General features: G+C 39.1%; 1 protein-coding gene across 4 annotated transcripts; it reads right to left on the bottom strand.

Moving 5' to 3' along the window:
• Positions 1 to 14: 14 nt before the first annotated feature.
• def8 (differentially expressed in FDCP 8 homolog) lies at positions 15 to 26200 on the bottom strand. Of its 4 annotated transcripts, none has more exons than XM_038701318.1 (12): positions 26043 to 26200; positions 24881 to 25003; positions 16202 to 16296; positions 12012 to 12161; positions 10230 to 10371; positions 9689 to 9853; positions 8851 to 8978; positions 8117 to 8230; positions 7657 to 7737; positions 3406 to 3546; positions 3079 to 3188; positions 15 to 1638 (listed from the first exon to the last, which is right to left on the bottom strand). In XM_038701318.1, the coding sequence occupies exons 2-12, from the start codon at positions 24987 to 24989 to the stop codon at positions 1545 to 1547; spliced, it is 1329 nt and encodes a 442-aa protein (XP_038557246.1). In that variant the 5' UTR covers positions 24990 to 25003; positions 26043 to 26200; the 3' UTR covers positions 15 to 1544. The 4 variants fall into 4 exon arrangements, with proteins under 4 accessions (XP_038557246.1, XP_038557247.1, XP_038557249.1 ...); XM_038701319.1 differs by having other exon boundaries at positions 16202 to 16293; XM_038701321.1 differs by lacking the exon at positions 9689 to 9853.
• Between the last annotated feature and the right edge of the window lie 632 nt (positions 26201 to 26832).

Here is a 26832-nt window from a genome sequence, read left to right as displayed (position 1 = left end):
TCACAACGCGGCAATGTTAATGCATTTCATTACTTTATTCATGCACTACTTCATGTTTTACAACAGGGCATTGCTTTTCACCAACACCATGTCTGTTCATTAGTTTGAAAAAAACCAAAACAAATACAGTTCATCATGCTGAAAGATAACACAGCCAAAACTCATTATTTTAAAACAAATATTTTAGGTCAACATTTACACATTATCAAAGGTGTCACTTAACATCTTTGTCATCTCTGGACAAAATGTGCTATATGTAATTAAGACTGAAACCATTAACATGATGGTAAGTGTATTAAGATGTTTGGATAACAGCTTTATGCAACCTGTAGGCACAATGTTTATGAATATTCACATCTATTTGCTACACACTGCACTAAAGTGAACCAGATTAAAACACAGACTGTCTACAATGACATCATGGTTTTGAATGAAAGGAAAACTCCCACAATCCTTTTCTTTTTCAGTTAAACTATTCTCCTTACGAGAAAATGTTGCATGCTTTGATTAGAGATCTGTTGCCAATATATGCATGTATAATTCAAAGTACTGATTTAATGATTGTATATACACACTCTTACTTGTCAAAACTATTTCAAGCCATATAATTGTTTCCAGTATCCAGGGTGGCTAATTGACAATTTACAAAATCAAAGCAGGCCTACACTGTAACCTGAAAAGAAACATTGTTATAAGGCCTGGCAATATTTTTTCTTGGTATGGTATGCAATGTAAAACAGATCAAACGATTATGAGTCTGAAAGGAAAATAGGCACAAATGGAGGAGTATAGACTGCTTTAAGGACAATACTTCTGAGATAAAGAGTTTTATAACAGCAGATTTAATAAATTTCATATTGTAAAATAATTAAACACTATGCATCATATGACCTAATAAACAGATGTTTGGAAATGATATCTCAGTGCAAGGTCACCCACTTCACTTTCAAGCATGTTTACAGGATTTTGTTTCTAAAATGAAAACATCCACTGGGACGTGAAAGGTGAATTTCTGGTTAACATGATTTTGTCTTTGCAAACTGGAGATGTAATCCTTAAAATTCAATAACATTTTTAGATATGGCAACCTTAAACCTTTAGTATTCAGCAAAGTTGGCAGTATATGTTCACTCAGTCGAGCCTCGTAACACTTAATATACAACTCCCGCATCCATAATCACCTACTGATGAGGTGGCTTTTCACTATAGGGCATTTATTTTGTACATTTATACAAGCAGACATATGCACTAATGCAACTCACTCACTCACACAAACAAACATACACAGTGTTCAGTACATCCAATTTCAGTATGGATTAAAAAGTTGGATAAAAAATATACATATATATTAATTTCGAGATTGTGTTTAGTACCCTGCTTCCTTATGAAGTGCGCAGGAAAATAAAGACACTACAGTTCTAAACATATGCACAAAACAAACCAAGGACAAAGACGAAAAGCTTCCATAAGACTTTCTTGATCGATTAGAGCACAATATGAGGCGAAGTGCAACATCCAGTAGCTTCAGGTAGTCCTCTCCGGAATCATGCATCTTTGACGTCTGACTCCTCTTCCTGCTTGCGATCAGTCATTCGGGCACACCGTGGACAAGTTGTGGAATTGTCATAGTAACAATCTCTAACGAGACACATAAGAAACATTTTTTGTTACATAATCCATCATATTGATGGCGTACATTTGAATAACGTGTTGTTTATTTTAATAGACAGATCACTGTTTGGGCAAATGTACTGGTTTTGCTATTTGCTATATAGTATGTTTAGTGGGACAAACTCAACACTGCCTTTCTTATTTCTGTGTATACAGCTTGAAGATATGCTACCTGGTGATTTTAGATTAGATTAACCCAAAAAAGATGTCTTAGCTCCACTCAAAAGTAGGGAAAAACACCTTTATTAGTGCAAAACCAGTACACTTAAAGTGATACCAATACCAATTGAGTACTTCATTTGATACCTTGCATAAAATGCCACCTGTTGAAGCCATAGTAGTTGATTGGTAGCCTATTATTATTTTTATTGTTGTTTAGGACAAGCAATTTTTCCATTTTATTTTTTCTTGTTTCAAACAACTGATCACTCCTCATCCTAATTAGGTCATCCGCACCGGTAGTATTAGCCTTTGAGGAGGTTTTTTATATTTGAATGAGAGAGGAGTGTAATAGTTTAGTGACCAGGTAAGTTGTGGGAAACCAATTTAAGGTATTCCATTGATACATGTGTTAAAAGTAAACAACAGAAAATTATTTTGCTAACTTTCGATCAATAAACTGAATTGAAAGATCTCGCCGAGAGCCTTTTCCTTTATTGGTGAGTCGCAAACGTCCTCTAAAAAATAAGTCACTTAACTACACTAAAGACTCACAAACAGAGGAAAAGAGAGGCTGCAGTGCACGTCCAGCCGATCAAACCAACTACTCCTGAAGCAGCCGCAGCTCACGGACCCTCCGTGAGTAAAATCAGCTGATCGCTGCTACGCCACAAAAGCGTTTAATCGATGTGATGGAACGCAGTGATCGATCAGTGTCAAGTGATGTGAATAGGAAATAAAAATGTACAGAGAAGTGTTAAATGATACCAGAAGATGCAACCCATGGAAAGCCAAGTTTGTGGTGGTAAACTTGCAACAATGACAAACATGCCTGAGACTGCAGCCAAAGGTGAGCGGCACACATGGACTCGGCGTGTGCATGCCTTTTTTTTAATACACTTTATGGTGCAGGCACATAAGAAAAAAAGGCGTGCTTTTCTCTTTCTTTCGGTGTGTTGTTTGCATGTTTGGCTGCAAGTAAAACCATACAAATCCTAATTTTTTGCGGCAATCTGGTTACAAAAAGTAGCGATTGAAGTACTGGTTTGACTGGAGACGTTTCGATTCTACTCGATACTGGGCTGTTTCAGTCGATAGCATAAAGGTATCGAGTAACGATACCCATCCCTAGCGCTAAGGCTTTAATATTTCGTACCAAAATGCAAAATCTTCACAAGTAAATTTCAAACTCCTTAGAATCACATAATTTGCAATATTTTTCAGTGTGACTGGTTGGCGGTGACTTACCTGTGGAAGACAGCAGAACACTCGTTGCAGACCGAGGTGTGACTGTCAAAAGGGAACAGGATGTCTCCTTCCTTACACAGCTCACACACAAATCCTTTGGCCTGACAACGCTACACATAAACACACACACAGCACAGACAAAATGGGACAGAAAGTCAGGGTTTCAGGATGATTATGTTTTCTACTCCTTTAGCAAATAATAAAAAAAAAAAACAAGTGATCATCAACAAATGCCTACTGACTAATAGTGGATACTACAAGATTAAGCTATGTGTCTAACAAAGAAGTCATTAGTATGTCTTCTTTGCACTTTATGATTGAGCTCACCTCACAGTCTAGTTTGATGTGCTTAGCAAACGTAGTGTGGATCTCTGTGAGGGAACAGCTGAGCCTGCCACTGGAGATGTCAATCAAATCTTGTAGTGAGTACATGTCATCGTTCTCCACAAAGTGCTGCCGATCTTGTAACTGCAGAACACAAATACAAAAGAAAACAATTTGCGAAAATCTGTTTTGGGAAATGTATGCAACCTGCATGCCATGAGACCGAACCTTGCTCAGGGACAATCCATTTCATGAGATCACAGAAGGCAACAAACATTACAAAATATGGACAAAAACTGTTTTTTAAAAACTTTTGTGAACATATACAGTATCTCACAAAAGTGAGTACACCTCTCATTTTTCATATTATTATATATTATTTTTAATATATACAGTGGGTACGGAAAGTATTCAGACCCCTTTAGATTTTTCACTCTTTGTTTCATTGCAGCCATTTTCCAAAAATCAAAAAACTTCATTTTATTTCTCAGTAATACACTCAGCACCCCATCTTGACAGAAAAAAACAGAAATGTAGAAATTTTTGCAAATTTATTAAAAAAGAAAAACTGAAATATCACATGGTCATAAGTATTCAGACCCTTTGCTCAGTATTTAGTAGAAGCACCCTTTTGATCTAATACAGCCATGAGTCGTTTTGGGAAAGATGCAACAAGTTTTTCACATCTGGATTTGGGTATCCTCTGCCATTCCTCCTTGCAGATCCTCTCCAGTTCTGTCAGGTTGGATGGTAAACGTTGGTGGACAGCCATTTTCAGGTCTCTCCAGAGATGCTCAATTGGGTTTAAGTCAGGGCTCTGGCTGGGCCATTCAAGAACAGCCACGGAGTTGTTGTGAAGCCACTCCTTCGTTATTTTAGCGGTGTGCTTAGGGTCATTGTCTTGTTGGAAGGTAAACCTTCGGCCCAGTCTGAGGTCCAGAGCACTCTGGAAAAGGTTTTCGTCCAGGATATCCCTGTACTTGGCTGCATTCATCTTTCCCTCGATTGCAACCAGTCGTCCTGTCCCTGCAGCTGAAAAACACCCCCACAGCATGATGCTGCCACCACCATGCTTCACTGTTGAGACTGTATTGGACAGGTGATGAGCAGTGCCTGGTTTTCTCCACACATACCGCTTAGAATTAACGCCAAAAAGTTCTATCTTGGTCTCATCAGACCAGAGGATCTTATTTATCACCATCTTGGAGTCCTTCAGGTGTTTTTTAGCAAACTCCATGCGGCTTTCATGTGTCTTGCACTGAGGAGAGGCTTCCGTCGGGCCCCTGCCATAAAGCCCCGACTGGTGGATTGCTGCAGTGATGGTTGACTTACTACAACTTTCTCCCATCTCCCGACTGCATCTCTGGAGCTCAGCCACAGTGACCTTTGGGTTCTTCTTTACCTCTCTCACCAAGGCTCTTCTCCCCCGATAGCTCAGTTTGGCCGGACGGCCAGCTCTAGGAAGGGTTCTGGTCGTCCCAAACGTCTTCCATTTGAGGATTATGGAGGCCACTGTGCTCTTAGGAACCTTAAGTGCAGCAGAAATTTTTTTGTAACCTTGGCCAGATCCGTGCCTTGCCACAATTCTGTCTCTGAGCTCTTCAGGCAGTTCCTTTGACCTCATGATTCTCATTTGCTCTGACATGCACTGTGAGCTGTAAGGTCTTATATAGACAGGTGTGTGGCTTTCCTAATCAGGTCCAATCAGTATAATCAAACACAGCTGGACTCAAATGAAGGTGTAGAACCATCTCAAGGATGATCAGAAGAAACAGACAGCACCTGAGTTAAATATGAGTGTCACGGCAAAGGGTCTGAATACTTATGACCATGTGATATTTCAGTATTTCTTTTTTAATAAATTTGCAAAAATTTCTACATTTCTGTTTTTTTCTGTCAAGATGGGGTGCTGAGTGTACATTACTGAGAAATAAAATGAAGTTTTTTGATTTTTGGAAAATGGCTGCAATGAAACAAAGAGTGAAAAATTTAAAGGGGTCTGAATACTTTCCGTACCCACTGTATGTTCATGTGACAACACTGAAGAAATTATACTTTGCAAGTTGCATGACACCAGGGAGGGCTAATTGGGCCCAATTTCGACATTTTCACATAGGAGTATACTCAGTTTTGTTGCGAGCAGTTTAGACATTAATGGCTGTGTGATGTGTTATTTTGAGGGACAGCAAATTTACACTGTTATACAAGCTGTACACTTAGTACTTTACATTTTAGCAAAGTGTTATTTCTTCACCGCGACCCTGTATGCAGGATAAGCGGTTGACGATGGATGGATGGATGGTTATTTCTTCAGTGTTGTCACATGAAAAGATATAATCAGATATTTACAAAAATGTGAGGGGTGTACTCACTTTTGTGAGATACTGTATTACATATACTTTTTGACTGTGCACAAATATCAATGCACACTATACAAGCCTATAGGGGACTACCGGTATGTTATAATAACGTAAACTTGAAAATATCATTCCTCAAAAGTGTTATAACTTTCCACATGTGTATATTTTATTATTGCATAAATTACACTCAAGTGGAGTGTCTATGAACATATAAAAATGAAAATGGAAAAGCTGTTTGAAATTTAATTAGTTACCCCGCTGTACAGTGGACAAACTGAATAACACAGACATACACTCACCGGCCACTTTAGTAGGTACACCTGTTCAATTGCTTGTTAACACAAATAGTTAATCAGCCAATCACATGGCAGCAACTCAATGCATTTAGGCATTTAGACGTGGTCAATACAACTTGCTGAAGTTCAAACCGAGCATCAGAATGGGGAAGAAATTTCAGAAACTGCTGGTCTACTGGGATTTTAACACACAACCATCTCTAGGGTTCACAGAGAATGGTCCGAAAAACAGAAATTATCCAGAGAGCGGCAGCTGTGTGGACGAAAATGCCTTGTTGATGTCAGAGGACAGAGGAGAATGGGCAGATGACAGAAAGGCAACAATAACTCAAATAACCGCTCGTTACAACTGAGCAGTGTTGGGCAGGTTACTCAGACTTTGCAATTACTAAGTTACTCATTACTTATTACTCTTTTAAAGGATTAGTGTGTAAGATTTAGTGGCATCTAGTGGTGAAACGTGATTCCCCTAAATGTTCTCTGCCTGGATATACTAGGGAAATGATAAAGCATCCATAGGCTGATAGATGTGGATCAAACACCGAAGCACAAACACTGCAGCACATTTTGTACTGAGAGAAGCAGTCGCTGCAGAATCCATTTGTTGAGAGAAAAAAAGAATTGTCCCAAGGTGAACTCACAACCCTTAGGGTGTGAGACCTGCACTTTACTGACTGAGCTAACCGAACGGCATGTTGGTAGAAGTCAATATTATGTCTTATATTCTTACCCACCATCTAATGGTTGAAAATATTGCTCTGATGCCAAACTTATTTGCCGACCCCTGCTATATATTGTTACTACTTCTTCTTCTTCTAACATATGTATACAACGTAGCGATGAATGTTTACACTGCCTGAATTCTACCAGAAGTAGAAGAAGAAGAACTTAGTGATGAAAGGCGCTCTGTAGTTCTGTTTGTCTGTCTGTTACACTGTTACACCCATATTTCTACTGTAGAAATATGATGATGCAACGTGGCGACGTCCGCGGTTATGTAGATATAAATAGCTCATTCCAAGGTAATAAAGACGGTTTATTATATAAGGTCTTTCTACACAACTAAAAACATAGTTATGTATCTTATATAGCATTTCTTTCAGTAAATCCTCAGAAATATTACACAGTAATTAAAAAGTAATAATATATTACTTTACTTATTTTGTTATTACACCCGCGACCCTGTACGCAGGATAAGCGGTTGACGATGGATGGATGGATTTTATTATTACAAATATGCAGCAACTGTGTGATGCTATCATGTCATATGGACCAAAGTCTCTGAGGAATGTTAAACACCTTGTTGAAAGTATGCCACAAAGAATGAAGGCACTTCTTAACTTTTTAATTTTCAAGTTTACGTTATCATTTTTATATACTAATTATAAAAAGAATTTCAGCTGAACTTGCACCAATAATAGCAAAGTCTTAAGTCTATATTAGTGTCTCAAGTCCACATCAGGAACGTTTCCAGATGCCTAAACTTTCAACTTCCACACACATGGTGGTGCTGTTGTAACATATTACTTATTGCTTTAACTGCACGAAGCAAAGTCAATTTAATTTGTGTTGAATAGATATTATGCATAGATGCTGACCTGTAGTAATAGCCGAGCCTCCATGGCCTCCTTACAGGTAATAAAATAGGGTTTCATCAACAGAATATCTTGACGGAGTTTCTGTAAAGGAAAACACACACAAACACACACATTGCTCCTAGTCAAACATAATGCACAGAGTGGCAGTTGATTTTCCATCTCACTGCACATGCTAGCAGCACTCCATATCAAAATTGTTTGATTTTCTGCATAATAGCACCTGATTCAAAATATAGTGACAAAGCGCTAGGATGGTCGGGTGACAAATCAAATGGAACAGCAACTATAATGAAGGTGTTGTGGTTAAATCATTTTATAAGGGATTCCAGGTTAAAACTGAGAACATAGCATTCAACGATAATTACAGAACTGTATTTCGTTTTAACTACATTGGGAACATCTTTACTTCAGTTTCTTGTTGGATCTTTACTTGTACGTCCAAAAAAGTGAAGCTACCCACCCTGATCTCAACCAGTTCCTCCACAAAGTTGAATAGCAGCGGGTTGATTTCTTTCAGCTTCAGGACAGGTCGTGGCAGCATCAGGGCCAGGTAGCGTAATGAGGAGCGACAAACCTGAAAAAGAGGCACACTGTCAGAACACAGACTGACTGAATATGCCCACATGAACACGCTAATACCCCTTTCATACCAACACAGTGACGTGGGTTAAACCTGCATTGGTAGACAGCCTGAATAGGTCAATGCGCATCATCTGACCTGGATTCCCAACCCTCCTCCTGACCTGGGTGGAAGTGGGTCAGATGCTGACTGGCTTTCATAAACAGGCATTTCTATTAGAGATGGGAATGTAATTTAATGTTATTGATGTTTTAACGACATTAAGCTGATTCCCCTTAAGACATTTTCTTAGACTCGACAAAAGGTCCTTCACAGGCTGTGCAGCACTCCTCGTGACTAGTAAATTGACTTTGACTGTTTGTCCGTAATATAATTCTATGAAATTCTGATGTTTCGCAGTAACATATATAAGAGTACAGTTCCCGATCTGAGTCTCTTCCAACAGAGACAAAGAGAGAAAAACATACAGTCTGACAGCAGTTTCATCCAGTAACTCAGATGCTGCTTTAACACGTGTAAAGAAAACACACATCATACACTCCTGTTTCAAAGGGGTATAAGAAGTCTAATAGTGTGAAATATAAAAGATGAAGGGATACATGTTGAGAGGGTACCTTGCGTGGTTCAAACTCCCAGTTGTGGATGACGCGAGCTGGGACGATGGTGGTGTCATTCCAGTGGCATGTGCTGCAGTAATATTGGCCTGTGTAGTCACACTGTCTGGCTTCACTTGGCACGCCCCCTATAAGACAGATGGCACAGTGCAGTCAAACTATGAATCAAAAGAAAGCAAGATCTACATAAAAACATTATAAACACAATTAAATATGTAGAATTTAGATATGTTGGGCGGCGCGGTGGTACAGTGGTTAGCACTGTCGCCTCACAGCAAGAAGGTCGGGGGTTCAAACCCCAGTTGCCCCGGCCTTTCTGTGCGGAGTTTGCATGTCCTCCCCGTGTCCGCATGGGTTGTCTCCGGGAGCTCCGGCTTCCTCCCACCATCCAAAGACATGCAGACTAGGTTAATTGGTGTCTATAAATTGCCCTCAGGTATGAATGTGAGTGTGAGTGGTTGTCTGTCTATGTGTGGCCCTGCGATGGACTGGCGACCTGTCCAGGGTGTACCCCGCCTTTCGCCCAATGTCAGCTGGGATAGGCTCCAGCCCCCCGTGACCCTGTACACAGGATAAGCGGTTGACGATGGATGGAATTTAGATATGTATGAGAGAATAAAGATCTCCAGAAAATGATGTTCCATATCAAATATAAGCATACTCAATGTTTGTAGCTCAGTCATTCCTAGATGGCTGTAAAGTAACCTTATTTACAACTGTGTGCACATGCCCGTCAAGCAAATGTAAGTTCAAATCAGCCTACATATTGCCTTTAGATCCTCTGTTTTCCATACATCAACATGCAAGACATAAACCAACACAGTAAATTTGTACGCACTCAGTGAAATAGGTGTTCGACATTCCGCACAACGGTAGTCTTGCCGGTCTAGTCCTATCTCAGGGCAGATGCTGAGCTCATACTCGGACTGGTGGCTGACCTTCGACCTGACGCAGGGCTTTGTGATCATGTTCATACACTTACTATGGCATCGATAATAGCAACCTGAAACAAGAAAGGGATGATCACATGGCATGAATCTTTAATGTATAAAAGCATTATCACTACAGGCAATGGGTTTGGGCTGGTTAACAGATTCAAAGGGCTGTACAAAGATGCTCCCACTGAGCCCACCATTCAGAAAAACAGTATGCATGGGGAGCTTTGAGAGAACAAGCGAGACAGTAGGACTGAAGATTAATCTTTGAGAAAGTAGAATATTGTGAGCCTGTGCATGAAACACAAAAAATGATATTCAGATAGAGCTGGTATGATCTTACACAGAGGTCTGACTTTTTAACAAACTTTTGTTTTTAAGTTTTGCAACTAAAATATCTCTATAGTGCTGTATCTGATTGATACACTGTATGGTGTGTCTCACCTGTGCAGGTATACCAAGTCTGGATAAGGCCCCAGATGATAGTGCTACACTTGTCACAGGTCTGTTTCACACTCTTGCTCTTTTCCTTGGAAAAGCGGTGCTCCAGTAGGACTCTCAGATTAGGCTCATCCTCCTCGGGGTCCTTTAAAGGGACAAAATACCAAAACATTCAACAAATAAAATATGCAGTATTTGTACTTGTTTATGTTGCCGTATTTTCATAGTGCTTCTGTTCTCGCTGTATGATCCTGATCCTTTGAAGCGATGTCTATTCTCTAGATAGAACTTGCATAAGATGGCACTTCAACATTCAGCTGCTTTATTATATAACATAAAGTGCTCTGCCCTGTGGTATAAAGCATTGCACATGACATTCAGCTGCTTCATGTGATATCGTTAAAAAAAAAAAAACTCAGTAAAAACAAATGCACAGAAAATCACTAACATTCTCTTTTCTATAAAACGCATTTAAGTCCCAATTGAACTCTTAAGTAATTGACCGATTAACTGATTTGTTGATGTGAGTGTTCCGCAAGAAACTAGACTGTAAGTAATACTGTCCTTTTGGTAATTTAAAGAAAATCTCAAGAAACAGAAAATGTGCGATTTCAAAAATGAGGAGTTTTTAGCAGAAAGTTGCTGATCTCCACAAACTTGTTTATCACCTCATCAGTCTCCAAGAAAGTCTACAATGCTTGCTCTCATTTATCTTATAAAGCGCAACGTGATCAAATGAAAGCTGAAGAAAGCCTTTATTTGATGTGTCGTTAGCACACAGTGGGCTCAGCGGAATTTCTTGTGTTCTTCCCAGTTACCTCTGACACTCCATGTGTAAGCATCACTTCTCAGTAGGGCTGGGCAATAAAACAATAATGATAATTATCGCAATGTAATTTTCCTCAATAACAATATAACAAATGTTCAACATATCGTCAATAAAGTTTGATTTAATTAATCTGAATCATGAATGAATTAGGGACTTCATGTTTCAATTAAGATATTTATTTTGTTGAGGAAAAGGGACTGTAACAAGATTTACTTAGCATATTTTTTTTAAATAAGATTTGATCATAATTGTTTTGAATGTTCTGCGATGGACTGGCGACCTGTCCAGGGTGTACCCCACCTTTCGCCCGATGTCAGCTGGGATTGGCTCCAGCCCCTGCGACCCTGTATGCAGGATAAGCGGTTGACAATGGATGGATGGATGGATGTTTTGAATGTACTACCTCAGAAGTGTTCCACTGTTTGACATCAAGTGTTTGTTGACCATAAAGAAAAGTTTAAAACCACAATAAACCATCTGGTTTCTTGAATTTTCAGTCAGGAGCAAAAATCAACCTTTAAACTTGAAAGAAATATGATTTGACATTTATTGTGATATTTATTGTTATTGAATGATAAAAAGATTTTTTATTGTGATAACATTTTTGGCCATATCGCCCAGCCCTACTTCTCAGCTACAGGCCATCTACAATATAATTTAAAGGCCCCAGCTATTATAACTATTGCACCCATTAGGTTATGATTAACCCTTAAAATCTATTATTTCTAAATGCACTTGAATGCAGCAGTAGTTTCAGAAAATGCCTCTCCAGAAACACAGTAAAAATGCATGCTTCAGATAATACATTTCCATCTGCTGACATTTGTGTACAGCTGTTCATTCCACAAAATCAAAAACATGAAGGTAAATTTAGTCACTTATGAATTTTTGGAAGTTAAAGCGATCCTGAGCCAGCACCAACTATGATAACATGTTATCCACTCCTCACTTCCGACCTTAAGTTCCTGCAGTTTGAGACGAAGGTGGATAAGTTTCACCACAGTGTCCTTCTGTCTCTCCGAGTGTTCTGGCAGCTCTAAAATCAGCTTTTTACACTCCTCTATGGCCAGTTTCAGCTGTTCAATGTCGGATGCCACAAACGAACCCTATCACAGGTGAACAAGAGCAAAAAAGCAGTCTCAACATACAGTAAATAGAATAGGAAGTTATATTCATATATATATATATATATATATATATATAAATAAAAAGAAAATATAAAGGAGTGTGGGTATGTACAATATTTACATTATTAAAGAATTGTTATGGTGAACAGGACTAGTGAATAAATAGCAGCAGAATTGCAGTAGAGAATATTGCACATTAATTATTAAACAGATAATATTGCACAATAGACAATAAGGTCCAGTTTAATAACTAACTAAGGGCCCGTGTGTCAGACACTTAGAGGGAGGAGTTATAGAGCTTGATGGCCACAGGCAGGAATGACTTCCTGAGGCGCTCTGTGGTGCATTTTTGGGGGGGGGGACTCTTGCACTGAAAGTACTCCTATGTTTGAGCAGCACATCATGGAGTGGGTAGAAGACATTGTCCAAGATGACATGTAGTATGGAAGCATATAGGGGACTAAATTAAAACTATCATGCAAACTTGAAAATGAAAATGTAATCCCACAATAACATTATCATTTTCCACATACACACATGTATGTGTTATTTAGGTAAAATTGAAATGAAATCTATCAATCGAACAGCTCAAGGATGGATGTGGCTAACTGTAACGTCAAGCTGTTTCTGTTGTGTATTGTGACATTAAGCTCACACCTGGTCAATGCATGGCATGTGCAAAAAACTTTAACTTGCTTATACCCGAAAGCATCAGTGTCCTGCTGGGCAGTGTCAAGGCCAGGCTAATACAAACCCATTCTCATTCAGAGATATACTTCACATTACTGCAATACTAGTATTAGTGACAATACCGCAACTCAGTCAAAGTTAATGTTATAGGAACAGTCAGACTGTCTGTCATATCAACTACATAGCTGTAATAGTTACCGCTATGAACAGTGCAAAACCATTATCATAACTACACACTTGAGATGATATTGGACTAAGGTTAAAGTGTTTCCTGCAGACAGGCCAGCAGAGGTGTTTCCTGCCAGGCTGACAGAAGACAACAGAGGACTCCTCCCTCCTCCTCAAGTACAAGTTTGTACTTAGCTGTAGAACTCATGTTAATACTGCTATTAACAATATTTGTTTCCTTGTGTATTTTTCTGTAACATAAAGTAGACGTTATTTCCCACTTTTACCACAAGAGGGAGTATACTGTTTAGTGAGTCATTTTAGGAGCAGTCGCAACACTGTAAGGTTAGTACTTTGCTGTAATGTGAGTCTGAACAGACCATGTGCTGGTAACAATCTACCGATCTGCTTGCGTATGTTGCAGGTAGTCCATTTGTTAACTAAAACATCCTCTTCTGAATTCCAGCAAGCAAACGAGAATTACTAAGTTTGAGTTTAAATAGAAACGCTGGCACTCCGGTTGGTGCTGCTGCAGCGCACTGGCTGTTACTGTGTTGGAAGACAACACAGCGGCCAGCAGCATCAGAACAATCTAAGCATCCCCAGGAAGACGCGTCATGATGACCACTGTGTCCCGGATGGGACATGATCTGGACAGTTTCTGTAAATTTTGTGGCTTTGCTACTTTGTGCATTTTAAATACCCAATTTAAATTTTCATTTCATTGGCCATGAATAAAGTGCTTTATTTTTGAGGTTTGGTCTTTTTTAAATGTACTATTACGGGACCTGTGGTATTACAAAGACATCATGTTATTACAAAGGGTTTATGAAAAACTTTTACTAATAGTAATGAATAGTAGTGTAAGCAAGACAAGACATTTTCTTATTTCAAAAACTTTATTATAGTTTTGACAGCTCACAATATAAATTATATCAAATTATCTCAAACTGAATCTGCATTTGAACATTTTTAAAGAGGTGGTATTATGCTTTTTGGCTTTTCTCCTCTTCTTTATTGAGTTATATATTTTGTGCATGTGACAGGTTTGCAAAGTGAAAAAGCCCAAAGGGAGTTCCCATCTCCCACAGAAAGCTCTGCTCTGAACCGCTTGAAAACAGCTCGTTTGTAGTCCAGCCCTTCAGTTCCTTTACTTGTGACGTCACAATGAAAACGCGTCATAAAGGCTAGCGGGGTCAGGCACGCCCTCAAACCAAGCTAGTCTGAGCGGAGGCCCTTTGTATCGACCAGGTAAACTTACATAGGCTACTGCAGCAACAGACACACAGACAGGCGACGGCGTGTGGGCTTAATGTCACAATACACAACAGAAACAGCTTGACTTTACAGTTAGCAACATTAGCTGCAGAATATGCTAACGCCAAATTCAACAGGCAAGTGTTCAAAAAAACTGAAAAGCTACATAGAAATGGCAACACTTACAAGTTCCAAGTTTGAAGTCGGTATAGATCCATCCTTGAGCTGTTCGATCGACAGATTTCATTTGGTTGTGAAGTTACAGCCTAGTGTTGTGTAATGGTAGATATAGAACTGAACCATGAGAACCTGAAGTGGCCTTCCAACTGAAGAGTAAGTGAAGTCTTAACTGAGGACGCGCCTTGATGAGAGGACTGACAGATTGCATTTTCATTTTCATTGTGTCCCTTGGAAAGCTGCTTGTAAATGTAAATGCAATGCAATAGACTGGGGGCGCTGTTTCACTCATTGCATTTGAATATAGTCCACTATAGAGCAGACTAAGTCTTTTAAAATGAAATGTCAAATGCTGTTTCCGTTTTCATTTTAATATGGTCCTAAAATGCTCACACAAGTATGTGAAAATGAAAATGATTGCATTTTCATTTAAATAACACATACATATGTGGAAAATGATATTGTTATTGTGGGATTACATTTTCATTTTCAAGTTTGCATGATAATTTTAATTTAGTCCCCTATATGCTTCCATAATGTAGCTTGGACAGCATTCTCCTCTATGACATCACTGACAGAGAGTCCAGCTCCACCCCTACAATGACACTGGCCTTGCGAATCAGTTTTTTGAATCTGTTAGCGTCCGCTACCCTCAACCTGCTGCCCCAGCATGCAACAGCAAACAGGCTAGTAGGGGTGCAACAACTAATCGACGTAGTCAACAAAAATCGATTATTAAATTTGTTGCCAACGAATTTATTCATCGATTTGTTCATGACGTCATCGGGCCGTAGCGAGACCGTCAGCTTAACAGAGTAAAGTGATGTGAACAGTAATGTTAAAGTTACTAAAACAACATCAGAGCTGCAGCGACACCTTCACTACCTAAAGCCTCCAGAGTGTGGCAGCATTTCACTCTTCACTCAGCCAGAAAGGTTGTGAACTGCAGCAAAGCTGAGCTCTCCTGGAAACACCGGAGCATCTGAAGAGGAGGCTCATAACGTTGTGTCTCTGTGTATGATGAAGACTTGTCTCGGTAAGCTAGTTAGCTAGTTAGCGAGCTAGCTTCACGTCAAAGCCGTGTTACTTCAGGTTATGAGCTGAAACGTTTTCTATACAGTTGGTCAATTTGATTGTTACAGTACTGGTACTGTGAGTAGGACATAATTATGATACACAACGCTCGCATTCACGTTCCGGATGCGCCCTGACTTTACAATCAAACGATGCATCGCTCATGCCGACGTTCCCAGCTGGAGAACGTGTTGCTGCCGAGTGTGCAAGATTAACCGCGGTGAAATTAGTTGGATATTCGACAGACATTCACCCAGGATCCGGTGACGATAATAAATTACAATTGTTAAAATAGTGTTATGGGAAAATCATCATTTATTTCAATAGCTTCCATGTCATGACCCAAAGTCATCAAACCAACGCCAAACTGTAGAGCTACACTAGTCGATTATTCGTTTCAATAATCGATAGATTAATCGACTATCAAAATAGTCGTTAGTTGCAGCCCAACAGGTAAGCACTGGCCACAACAGATTCATAAAACATCCTCAGCATTGTCTGGCAGATGTTTAAGGACCTCAGATGGCTTTGGCCATTCCTGTAAAGGGCTTGAGTGTTCTTGTTTATTTTTCAAATACTGTCAGTTTTACAATATGAAACAGTTCCATTTAGTGTTGAGTTGAGGCAGACAGCAGAAACATTGCTTTACTTACCATAGGCCTTGAGAAGTGGTCCTCAGCTAGACCAAGGTCCATGGTCCGATCTGAACTGTGGGTTCTGCTTGCAGAAAACAGCTCAGGCCTTGCTTCTGAAAAGAGGGCAACGTTGCATGAAGCACAGTTCTTTATGTAAGCACACACACTATGGTCTGGTAACTGCACTCAGTCATGCGTGCTAATTTCACACACGACTGTGGTCACTCAAGACAATCGGTACACTCTGACTCACCACTCAAGAAGTCAAGAAGAACAGAAGCTGAAAATGGACAAATGAAGGAATCAGAGGTAACTGTCTTATCAGTCGTGGTAATGTGTAACCAAGCCACTCCTACTGTATTTATTCATCATTCTCTATTTCAGTGCTGTTCATACTGTTCATATTGTTTTATCGTCATATTGTGTATATACTGTATACCAAATCCACCTACCTCAAGTACATAACACATGTATGCATGTATGTGTATGTATACCTGTATCTCACATCCACCTCCGACATAACAATAATAATAATAACGATAATAATTTACTCCTGCATCCTTTGCACTCTGATGATTGCACTATTGTCTCAATCTGTTTATATTGTTTTTTTAATAGTTTGTATATATATGTGTTCTCTATACAGTAGCCTGTGACTGATTTTATTATTGTATTATTGTATGAGTAAGCACATCGTGAGCAATGTACAATCCTGTGTCAAATTCCTCTTCTGTGGACACATACCTGGCTAATAAAGCTGATTCTGATTCATTAAACCTGCTGCAAACCAAACTTTGAAGTGCTTAGGCATCTTCTATATATGGACAACTACTAGCCTGGAAACCAGACAAATCTGTTCTGTATGAATCTGGGAACTCTCCCATTCAGACATTCTATCTGTCCTGGATCCTGGAACCATTTATCTAATATGGAGCGGGTTTGATACGATGACTGACAGAGGAGTGCTGTTGAGACATTTTCCTAAACAACCAATATGGCTGCCGCTGCAGTTTCTGTTTAATCCGCTATCAAGTCAGTATTACATGAACTGGACAGTACAGTACTGAACCACAACATCTGACTCCTTATAAAATTGTTATAGTGAACTAAATCCCATTTACACATCCAGCAGACACAGAGCAACATTAGCCCGGGATAAGCATTCATGTCTATTTTGATCTCCAAACAACGTCTGAGAAAGACATTTGGCTCTTGATCTGCTAAATGCTCCACTATGTTGAGCAGCTAGATGCTAACTTTGTCTGTCCTACGCTTGGTGCTGGAGAAGGCACATGGATGTATTATCCATGGTTAATGGTTAATGTAAAAAATATTGATGAGTCCAACTTAAACAGAATGCAGGACTAGAGGCTAAATTTAGACATACAGCAAGATAACACAAAACTGGGAATAACTGTGCATTTTACTAAGAGGACAACATCACTGTACAGCTTACTACAGTCCAATAAAATACCTTGATAAATACTACCTTAATACTCTTTACTGTTTTTGTTAAACTTTGTAAGAGGTGTGTGAAACAACTGTGGTTATTTTACAGACCCCTACTTCTCATACACTGTAAAGGGTTCCATTGTTTCTGCCCCTGTGTATACCCTTGAGTTAGACTGAGTTATATACAAGCAACACTTTTTTGTTTGACTAAAAGCCTGTTTACATTCATCTGCTGAAAGCGGAAAGTTTCTGTGCTCTTTGAAATTTTGATTTTAAGGTGTGACCCTGCACGCATGATGTGTGACATCACAAATAGTTTGGAAGCCAATCCAATTTTCAACTTGTACAAGTGTGATGTAGAAACTTGAAGCCACCAGTGCACATACACTGAGAAGTAAGAGACTGACATCTTGTGTCCAGTGGAAAAACTTTGGAAATTAACACAATTTGCATGTTTAAAGATTCTGGAATTTGAGCTAGAAGGCGTAGATGCCATTTTAAAGATTTGAATGTGGAAATTATACTTTTTTGTGTGTAAAAACATATCAGACGCATTATTGTTCCAAACAGACTATTTGTATATATGTTTTAATTTAGTTGTCCGACTTTTAACTCTGTCACATTCTACACGAGACCTCGTTACATTGGTATTAGTAGCCTATGCAGCGTACCTGAGTGGAGCAGCATTGAAAAACAAATGTAAAACTGATAAAGCCGAGTAGGTGCGAACATGCGCAAATCAACTTCAGCCAGCTGATGCGAGACACTGGCATATGCAGTGACAGTCCAGCGCAGAGCTGGACAGCCCCGCCTCTCTTTCCTGTCAAAGGTCAACGCATATGTTTAAAACCTTTTTGTTTGTTTAAAAGAATGGATGAAGAGAGAGACTATCCTTCTAGGCACGAGAAGATAAATAAACTCAATGAGAGTGAAGTGCGGGAACAGCAGTCAGGTATACTTGTGTTCTCTCCTCTCCAAGTCAGCAGATCACACTTACCCTAATGTGCAGCTGCAGTGAATCTCTCTGTCTGTCCGTCCTGCTAACCAGCTGAGCAGCAAGACATAATAGCGTGGTAGACTGGGCAATATGGATGCACATCTCAGTAAATAATAAGCATCACGTATTCAACCCATTTATACCCAAACCCATTTAGTCATTATATAAATAGTATTATATATCTTAAAGAGATCATATTATGCTCTTTTTCAGGTTCAAAATCTTATTTAGGGGTTATACCAGAACAGGTTTACATGGTTTAATTTTCAAAAAACACCATATTTTTTTTCATATTGCATATTGCTGCAGCTCCTCTTTTCACCCTGTGTTGAACGCTTCGTTTTAGCTATGGACTGATACATCTTGTCTCTAAATGATCTTTGTTGGGAGTTGCACATGCGCAGTTCCTAGTTAAGGACTACTAGCCAATCAGAAGCAGAGAAGGGCAGGTCAGCGAGCAAACATGGCTTCGGTTCAGCTGTACATGTTGCTGACCAGCTTGTCAATAGTTTCAGAGTGGTGAGTAGTTAATCTGTAACAAATGTATCTTTCATCCATGAGGGCCCGTGTCTACCAAAGCGTTTTTCCCATCTGAAAACGGCACCTACTGTTCTGAAAATGCCTAGCTGGAAACACTAGGGTGTGTTTTGGAGGTGCAGGTTTTTTTTTTCGAGACGCTGTGGTTGCTATGATACATCATTTCCGTGGAGGCGATGTGTTACAAGTAGGGTAGCCTACTTAATTTTAGTGAATGTAAAAATGTCACCACAAAGTATGTAGGCCTACTTGCTCTGGCCTTTGCTCTGCATGAGGAGAAGGCTGAAACATGAGAGCACAGACTGTCCGTACTTGGGTTCATGAGATTTTGCTGCACTGTGATTGGACAGCTCGGTAAAAAGTGACAGTTAAACATTTTTCAACTCTCGGCGACCGGATAAAAAAGCTCAGCGCCCAGCGCGGGAAAGACACTGAGCGCTTCGTCACGCTGCTCCCATTTTTACCAGCTTGGAAAAACGCAGCACTCCCATTGCAATGAATTAAAAATAGACGCTGGCGTCAGAAAAAAACACTTCGTCTAAGACACGGGCCCTAAAGTTTTAACTGAGCTCTGTCTCTACATCATAGTAATAACTTTATGTCCATTGACTGCCTAGAGGGTAATCTGGAAGGAAGAGGAGGTGTGTTCTGTAGCTCAGTGTTTTTCCACCGGTGTTTTTGAGGGGGTGTCGGAGTAGACGCTTGGCGAGCGTTATATGAGGCGCATGTCGTCACAATGATGAAAGGGAAGCGGCTGGAATACAAACAAGCTGTTTTCAAGTAGTTCAGAGCAGAGTTTTCTGTGGGAGATGGGAACTCCCTTTGGGCTGGACTTTGGGCTTTTTTACTTTGGAAACCTGTTACATGCACATAAAAGATATATAACTCAATAAAGGAGAGGGAAAAATCCAAAAAGCATAATACCACCTCTTTAAAATGTATCAAAAGTACGAAACCTAGACGAGCCAGTTTGAATGAGCCTGATGCAGCTGAAGAAAATATCTATAATTTACAGGGGCTATGGTTAAGTCTGTCAGAGTAGATGCTGGATCATCAGCCAGTACAGGAACAGACTCCAGCCAGTCAGCCAGTTTAAGCACAGCTGATCCACATCCAGCCTCAACCAGTACCAGCACAGACCCAGTCCCGAATCTTTTAGCAGGTCACACAGACCCAGGTGAAACACAGGCAGCCTCAGCCAGTACGAGCACAGCCAGAGATGTGCAGCCAGAATCAGATACAAGCAGCTTAGACCCTAATGGAACACTTGCTTCTCCACCAAATGACCCAGCAGATTGGCCCCCAGTCTTAACAGACTTCATGAGAACTGAGTTAGCGCGCATAGTCTGGAGTCCCTGTTTGGGACTGTGCGTTGCACTTTATGAGAGGTGCTGAAGTTAACGTGTGGATTTTTGGTGAGATTGTGAATTGAGAAGTGTTTCAGTTAGTTTTGGTTTTCGCTTCCTTGTCTTATCTTAACATACCCAAAGTCCCAAAGAGGGTTCTGTGTCTGTCTGTAGGTCTGAAGGGAATACTACCACAACAGCAGAGCAATGACGCAGACTTAGGCCCCATCCACACTACTGCATTTTCGAATTAAAACGGAGACCTTCTGCTACGTTTGCACCTCCCGTCCAGACTACAACGATGAAAACGAAGACCTAAAACGGAGAAGTTTGGAAACGCTGCGTTTCAAAACTCCGGAGGGCGTTTTAGTGAAGACAGGCGGACTTTAGAAACGATGACGCAGACGCTCACGCTCAGCTCTCTGATTGGGTCTTGCAAAGCAGAAACACAATGCTGCTGACCGGATTTTTGACATCATATTTTTATTAAAATATTCTGTGCCATGCAAATAACATTCATCTGCCATTCATCTCAGATCATCTGCCTACACTTGTACTGTGCATGTCGCTGTTTACTTTGCAACATCACCCACACTGTTTTCTGCCGCCACACTCCCGTGTTACATTCAGTAACAGTCCCAGCTCGTTATTGATCCATGCAACAAAAAAAAAATAAAATAAACTGGTCTGATGCTTAGTCTGTATTTATTTATTCTTTCACCAAATCTTCTGTAACTACGGAATAGACCATCTGCTTCATGTTTACACTGACACACGCATGCCCAGTGCACCAGAACGGGTCCTAGCTGTGCGTTTTCAGTCGTTTTAATGTAGACGGAGATCAACTCCAAAACGCAGCCGAAACGCTGGTGTGGACGGAGATCGTATTCGTTTTAATTCTCCGTTTGTAAACTAAACGGAGTAGTGTGGATGGGGCCTTATCCTCCCCACATATAGGAAATATCCACTTGTCCCCTTGCGACTCAGTTTTCCTTATTGTGATTCACTATAACTTGTAATGTTGTATTCAAACCCGCCTTGAGATTTTTATGTGTAGTACTTTTACTTTTGATTGCTTAAGTATTTTTAAAACCAGGCGCCGTATTACAGAAAGTTCCTATCTTAAGTCTTAAGTTAAGATAGGAAGAGCCTAAGATAGGATATTTCTCATTTTGGTATTACAGAAGCAAATCCTAACTAACTTTAGGAATCCTATCTTATCTCAGGTTAGGAAATCCTAAATACTCAATCCAACAATGTCGGTTATCAACTTTTATGTCTGTTACCTAGCAACCAATGCCACTTTGCTCATCTCGCGAGCTAAACGTTTTTTAATCGCTGTTTTTTGGTCGTTTTTTTTAATGAAAGATACACTGAAAATGAAGCAGAAACAACAACTATCATTGAAATTCACGGAACACTTAACTGGGGAGATTAAAGAGAGAGAGTAGGATAAAATAGCGGACACAGTCACCGCCGCATATCCGGCATCCAGCGGAGCATTGATTCTATCAAAAAGAAAATAAGTCTATCGACAAGTGGTACGAAGAGAAAGGCAGCAGTTGTGTCCAGAGAGCAGAGGAAAACCGCTGGTGGCTCCTCCTGCGCTCCCACACTGACCCCGGCAGAAACCCGTACTCTGCTGGGGAAAGTTAATAATGAAATAATAATAAAATAATAATAATAATAATAAAGGCTGTGGGCTAACGTCATCATGTATTTCTTGAATTTAACGATCTCCTATCAAATCAAATACTTGCACTTGGATAGGTTTTGTTACATCAAGCCTTTACATTATCTTATATAATGAGACGTTATCTAGCGTTACATCACCTACAGCCTTTCTACTAACGAGTGTTTTGTCATCAGACACATCGTTAGAATCAATTAAGTTCCACCTGTTGAAATTTTGTTGATTTTGTAAAAGCAGTAAAAGAGCGACCATGTGGATTAAACACTAACTGGTGGAAAAGTAAAGGTTAGGACAGCTTAACAGTTATCCTAAAGTTGGAGAGTTTATTTAAGATTTTACAAAGTTAGGATGCTTCTGTAATACACTTTTCAAGGTACAAGGTTTATTAGTCATTATACAGCACAAGGCTGCATAACGAAATTAAATTTGTAGTTCCTTCTTGCTACACACACAACATATAAATAAGTGTAGGCCTATATTAAAATATGGTAACATCTATATAGGCTGTGTATTTATTACTTAAGATTTACCTGAGGGCTCCCCTGTTTTAACCCAAAACAGTCCTGGATACGTATGAGTATGTACATATATTATCAGGACCATCAAAAAATAGAGTGTCCTGTTGATTGTGTCTATTTATATATGTATGCACTGATACCACAAGTTTTTTGTTGTATACATAATGTGGAGATTGTAACATTTACTGTGTTTTTTCTAGAAATGTTATAAATTTTATTGTCAGTCTAAATCTATATTGAAGTTTGATAGTGTTGTCTTTTGGACCTATTTTTTTTTGGGCCATATGTTGTATGTATTTGATGTTTTTTCCTCTAATTATCTAATGTTGTTTATTATGATATTTCGTCTAAGCTATTTGTCCATAGCGATATAGAAGGTACCAGAAAGATTTGAGAGCATGTCTGTTCATGAGTGCAGTTTAGGATATTGTTTTGATGAACATTCAGTACACAGAAATTTACACTCATCCCATGGAAATATGAATGAGTGTTTTTGTAATGGTTGCCTTACTTGATGAGGAAGTAGATGATTGGTGTGTTTCAAACAAGTCACCTCCTACAAAAGATGGCTTCTAATTTAGTAACACCATTTGCCTGATGAAGGTCTAGCACCGAAACGTTGTGTCAATACAATCTTTTTGCAAGTTAGACAGTGTGCGGGAATTTTCTTTGTTACGTTTGACTCAGATGTACCCCCTCCGACGCACCTGTCTCTCGTTATAGAGGTGCGAAGTAATTTAATGTTTCGAACACATAAAATAAATAAAAAACAATACAGTTATTTATATACATACACGTATTCACCCAGAACATTCCATAGTGCATTTTTTTAATTTGCATCCAGGGTGACATTTGCATCTTCCAATCTTTAGTTTGGAAAGGAATATTTACTTAGGAACTGTTAATCTGTAATGGTCTTTTTCCTAAATCAGTTCCTAACCTTTATTACCATGGTTAGGAAAGGATCTCCTGGTTAAGAAGTTTCTGTAATACGGACCCAGGTACTTTTTTACTTTTACTTTAGTAACGTTAACATTTATCATGTGGTATCTGTACTTTTACTTAAGTATGAAAATTTAGTACTTCTTCCACCACTGGAAAAGGGAGACACCAAAATTAAAAATGGCAAGGCAATATACAGTTAATTGTCAACACTAATCTGTGACAAATTTACACTCAAATTACAATATGATCACAACTACTAGATATCAACACTGTATTCTGAAAAGACATACAGGCCTTAGATATATAATCTTTCAAATCAAAAGATATATAGTAAAGAAACTTAATGTCCATCTAACTCACAAAATGCATACAAATGCGGTTGTTACCTGCATACACCTCAGAACAAAACATGTTGAGTGAATTCAGCTTCTCAGTGCCAGACAGAGAGATGACAATGAACCAAAATGAAAAAACACAGATGACACCAGTGAAATCAGTCCTGCTAACAGTTTGTCAGGCTTGCCTGTCAAACTGTTCGAAGAAAAACTCCCAAATCCTAAAATACAGGAAGTGTTACATAAGTACTGCTCATACTTACACTTTTCGTTTCCTCTGGTTGAGCTACAGTATTTTCTACTTCCTTTTCCAAAAGCTTAAGAATTACTTACAAAAGTCCCAGTGTTCTTGTTCTTTATGTTATGGAGATTAGTTCTAGACTAGACAAAAACTGTTTAGCCTGTGTAAATATTTGGGGGAAATAATTTGTCAAAATCAGTTTCACAAGGGATTCAATGCTTCATACAGTAAATGAGCCATAGTGACATAATCTAAGCACCCAGCAGCCCCATTGTAAGTTTACATCTGCAACTAAAGTGACATTTAGAAAAACAGAACCCATGACCTCAAAAAATACCTCCCAGTGCAGCTCCTATCTGTTTAGTAAGGGAAATGTCTAGAAAATCTATAAATTTTATCCTCCTAATGACACACCACAGGCAGCAAACATGTTAGTTTTACACAACAAATGCAAATAAAATCCCAAATCAACTGGCCTCTTTTCACAGTCTTCCAAACCAGACATTTTTTCAGAGCGTAACAGAATATTGAAGGGATGGCTGGATGTCTGCCAGTGTAGACTAGACACACTTCCTAGCCAAAGACAAAATTTACATCAGTGAGGTGCAAATTTGCCAATTCTGTAAACTTTACCTTGCTGTGGAGGCATCTTGCCTTCTTGGAGACCATCTTCTTCCTCTCCACGATCAAAGGGATTGAGGCGGGTTTGGCGGAAAAGTGCAAGTCTCTCATCATACTCCATTTCATTGGCTACATCTAAGGAAGACAAAATACATTACAGTCACACTGGTTAAATACTCTGAAGTGAAGCAGGAAATCAGATACTGTAATGGTCATCTTTTAATAGAATCCAAAATGTGTCTGAATGGTTATTATGCATTGTCTTCCCATTTACATCCCAATTCAACTGTGCTGCTACATCTTTAAACCTGGTCACAATACATACTTAAAACTTTGAAGTCTCCCATCATTAGGGTTATTTTCTCAGACTTTACAACTACTCCAGCTACTCCAGAGCCAAGGAAGACATCAGCAGACATTACACAACTGTTCACAGGCTGAGTAGTTCTCCCTTTGACTAAGTTAATAAATTAACTTTGACAATGACACCTCTTTTTAGGCTACAGATTCTCAAATTGAATAATGCATTGCTATATCAAGAGGTTAAGAAACTGCTCCACAGTTCTTTTAAAAACAAAAACAGCATGACCAAAACATGTTCCCAAGAGGCGGTGGTGCATGAAATAAAAACGATATGATAAAAACGGTATGCTAGTATTGTGGTGATGCTATTCAATAAACCTACAATGGCAGAGAAATTAAAACCACAGCACTCCTATGAAAACCAATGTGCTAGCAGGCTGCTGCAAAGCTGGTTAACAGGAAGTAATTTCTAAAGAATGATCCAAATACAGACATTTACTTCACTATTTATCGATCAGGCTAGAAAACACTGCAAAGCGTTATAACGTTAATAATGTGATAACGTTACAAACACAGTTTTAAGCCTCACATCACCAATTAACTGTTATAACCTAACGTTTCATCAGGGCTGCTGTTGACAGTCCTCCTCTATAAAGCGGTAACCTTGATTAACGTTATGCTTCGAGTATCACGGCTAAACATGTAGGATATTGAATATTAACTCATTATTAACACATTAACATCAATATAACGTTAACGTTACACAGATGTCAACAGCCAGCTAACGTTAGCTAACTAGCTTTCAAAACAAACCATCTGTTTGGATGCTAATGTTAGCTAAGTTAACGGGTCGGTCTAGTCGGAATCTTACCCCGTTGTTGACCTTATTTATCACCAAGGAGTCGACTGTTTTAAATTATACCCAATAGTCGACGACTGTAGTTAATATAAACAGTTCTCCCCGTGTTGTTTTGTCATCAGCAACATTGTAAGAGCAAAAACAGTCAAGTCATCCATTGTTAAAAACCTCTTTCCGGTTAGTATTTCCAAAACAAAAACCTTCATGGCTGCCATGCAGTAGCATTGTGTGATTAATGTGAGGAAATTAAGAATGCTTTTTCATAAGTTACTGTACTTGAACAGAATACTTCTGTCTCTTGTGTAAATATAGCACATTAAGCTACACTGGCTTATGGAAGTAATGTTTTATGCTTTTATTTCGAAAATACACTTACCTCACGTTCTGTCTCTTTCCCTTTCATTGAAATAGAGCTATTAAATAGCTTTTAAGTAATCTCAGAAATAAAAAACATCACCTTCAAAGTGTAGACTACATGTCATGGTAGGACTTTATTTCTTCTGCATTTAATGCTTTGCAGCTACATGCCATGACATCTATTAATAACAGCTGATTGAACTGGAGATGATGATTAAAAGGAAATGTTCATAGCCTGTATTATTCAGAGATTTTAATGACATTTTCAGAAATGTAGTTTTCAGAACTTAGGATAGATTTAGTTTGCCTAATTGCTAGTAAATTGAAAATTATCTTTTCATTAATAGAGATGAAACACTTTCTATAAATGATCTTAGTATTGCAATTGTTTTGCATGGATTTTGATCTGTCTTAAATGCCCAAGGTGCACATTGGGTACTGCCAG

This window comes from Micropterus salmoides, unplaced genomic scaffold (assembly GCF_014851395.1).
Source record: "Micropterus salmoides isolate LMB-PRFRI ecotype aquatic unplaced genomic scaffold, ASM1485139v1 Ms_hic_scaffold_6, whole genome shotgun sequence".
Taxonomy (NCBI): Eukaryota; Metazoa; Chordata; class Actinopteri; order Centrarchiformes; family Centrarchidae; genus Micropterus; species Micropterus salmoides.
The sequence above is the reverse complement of the archived record's forward strand: the minus strand, read 5'-3'. Positions and strand labels throughout refer to the sequence as shown.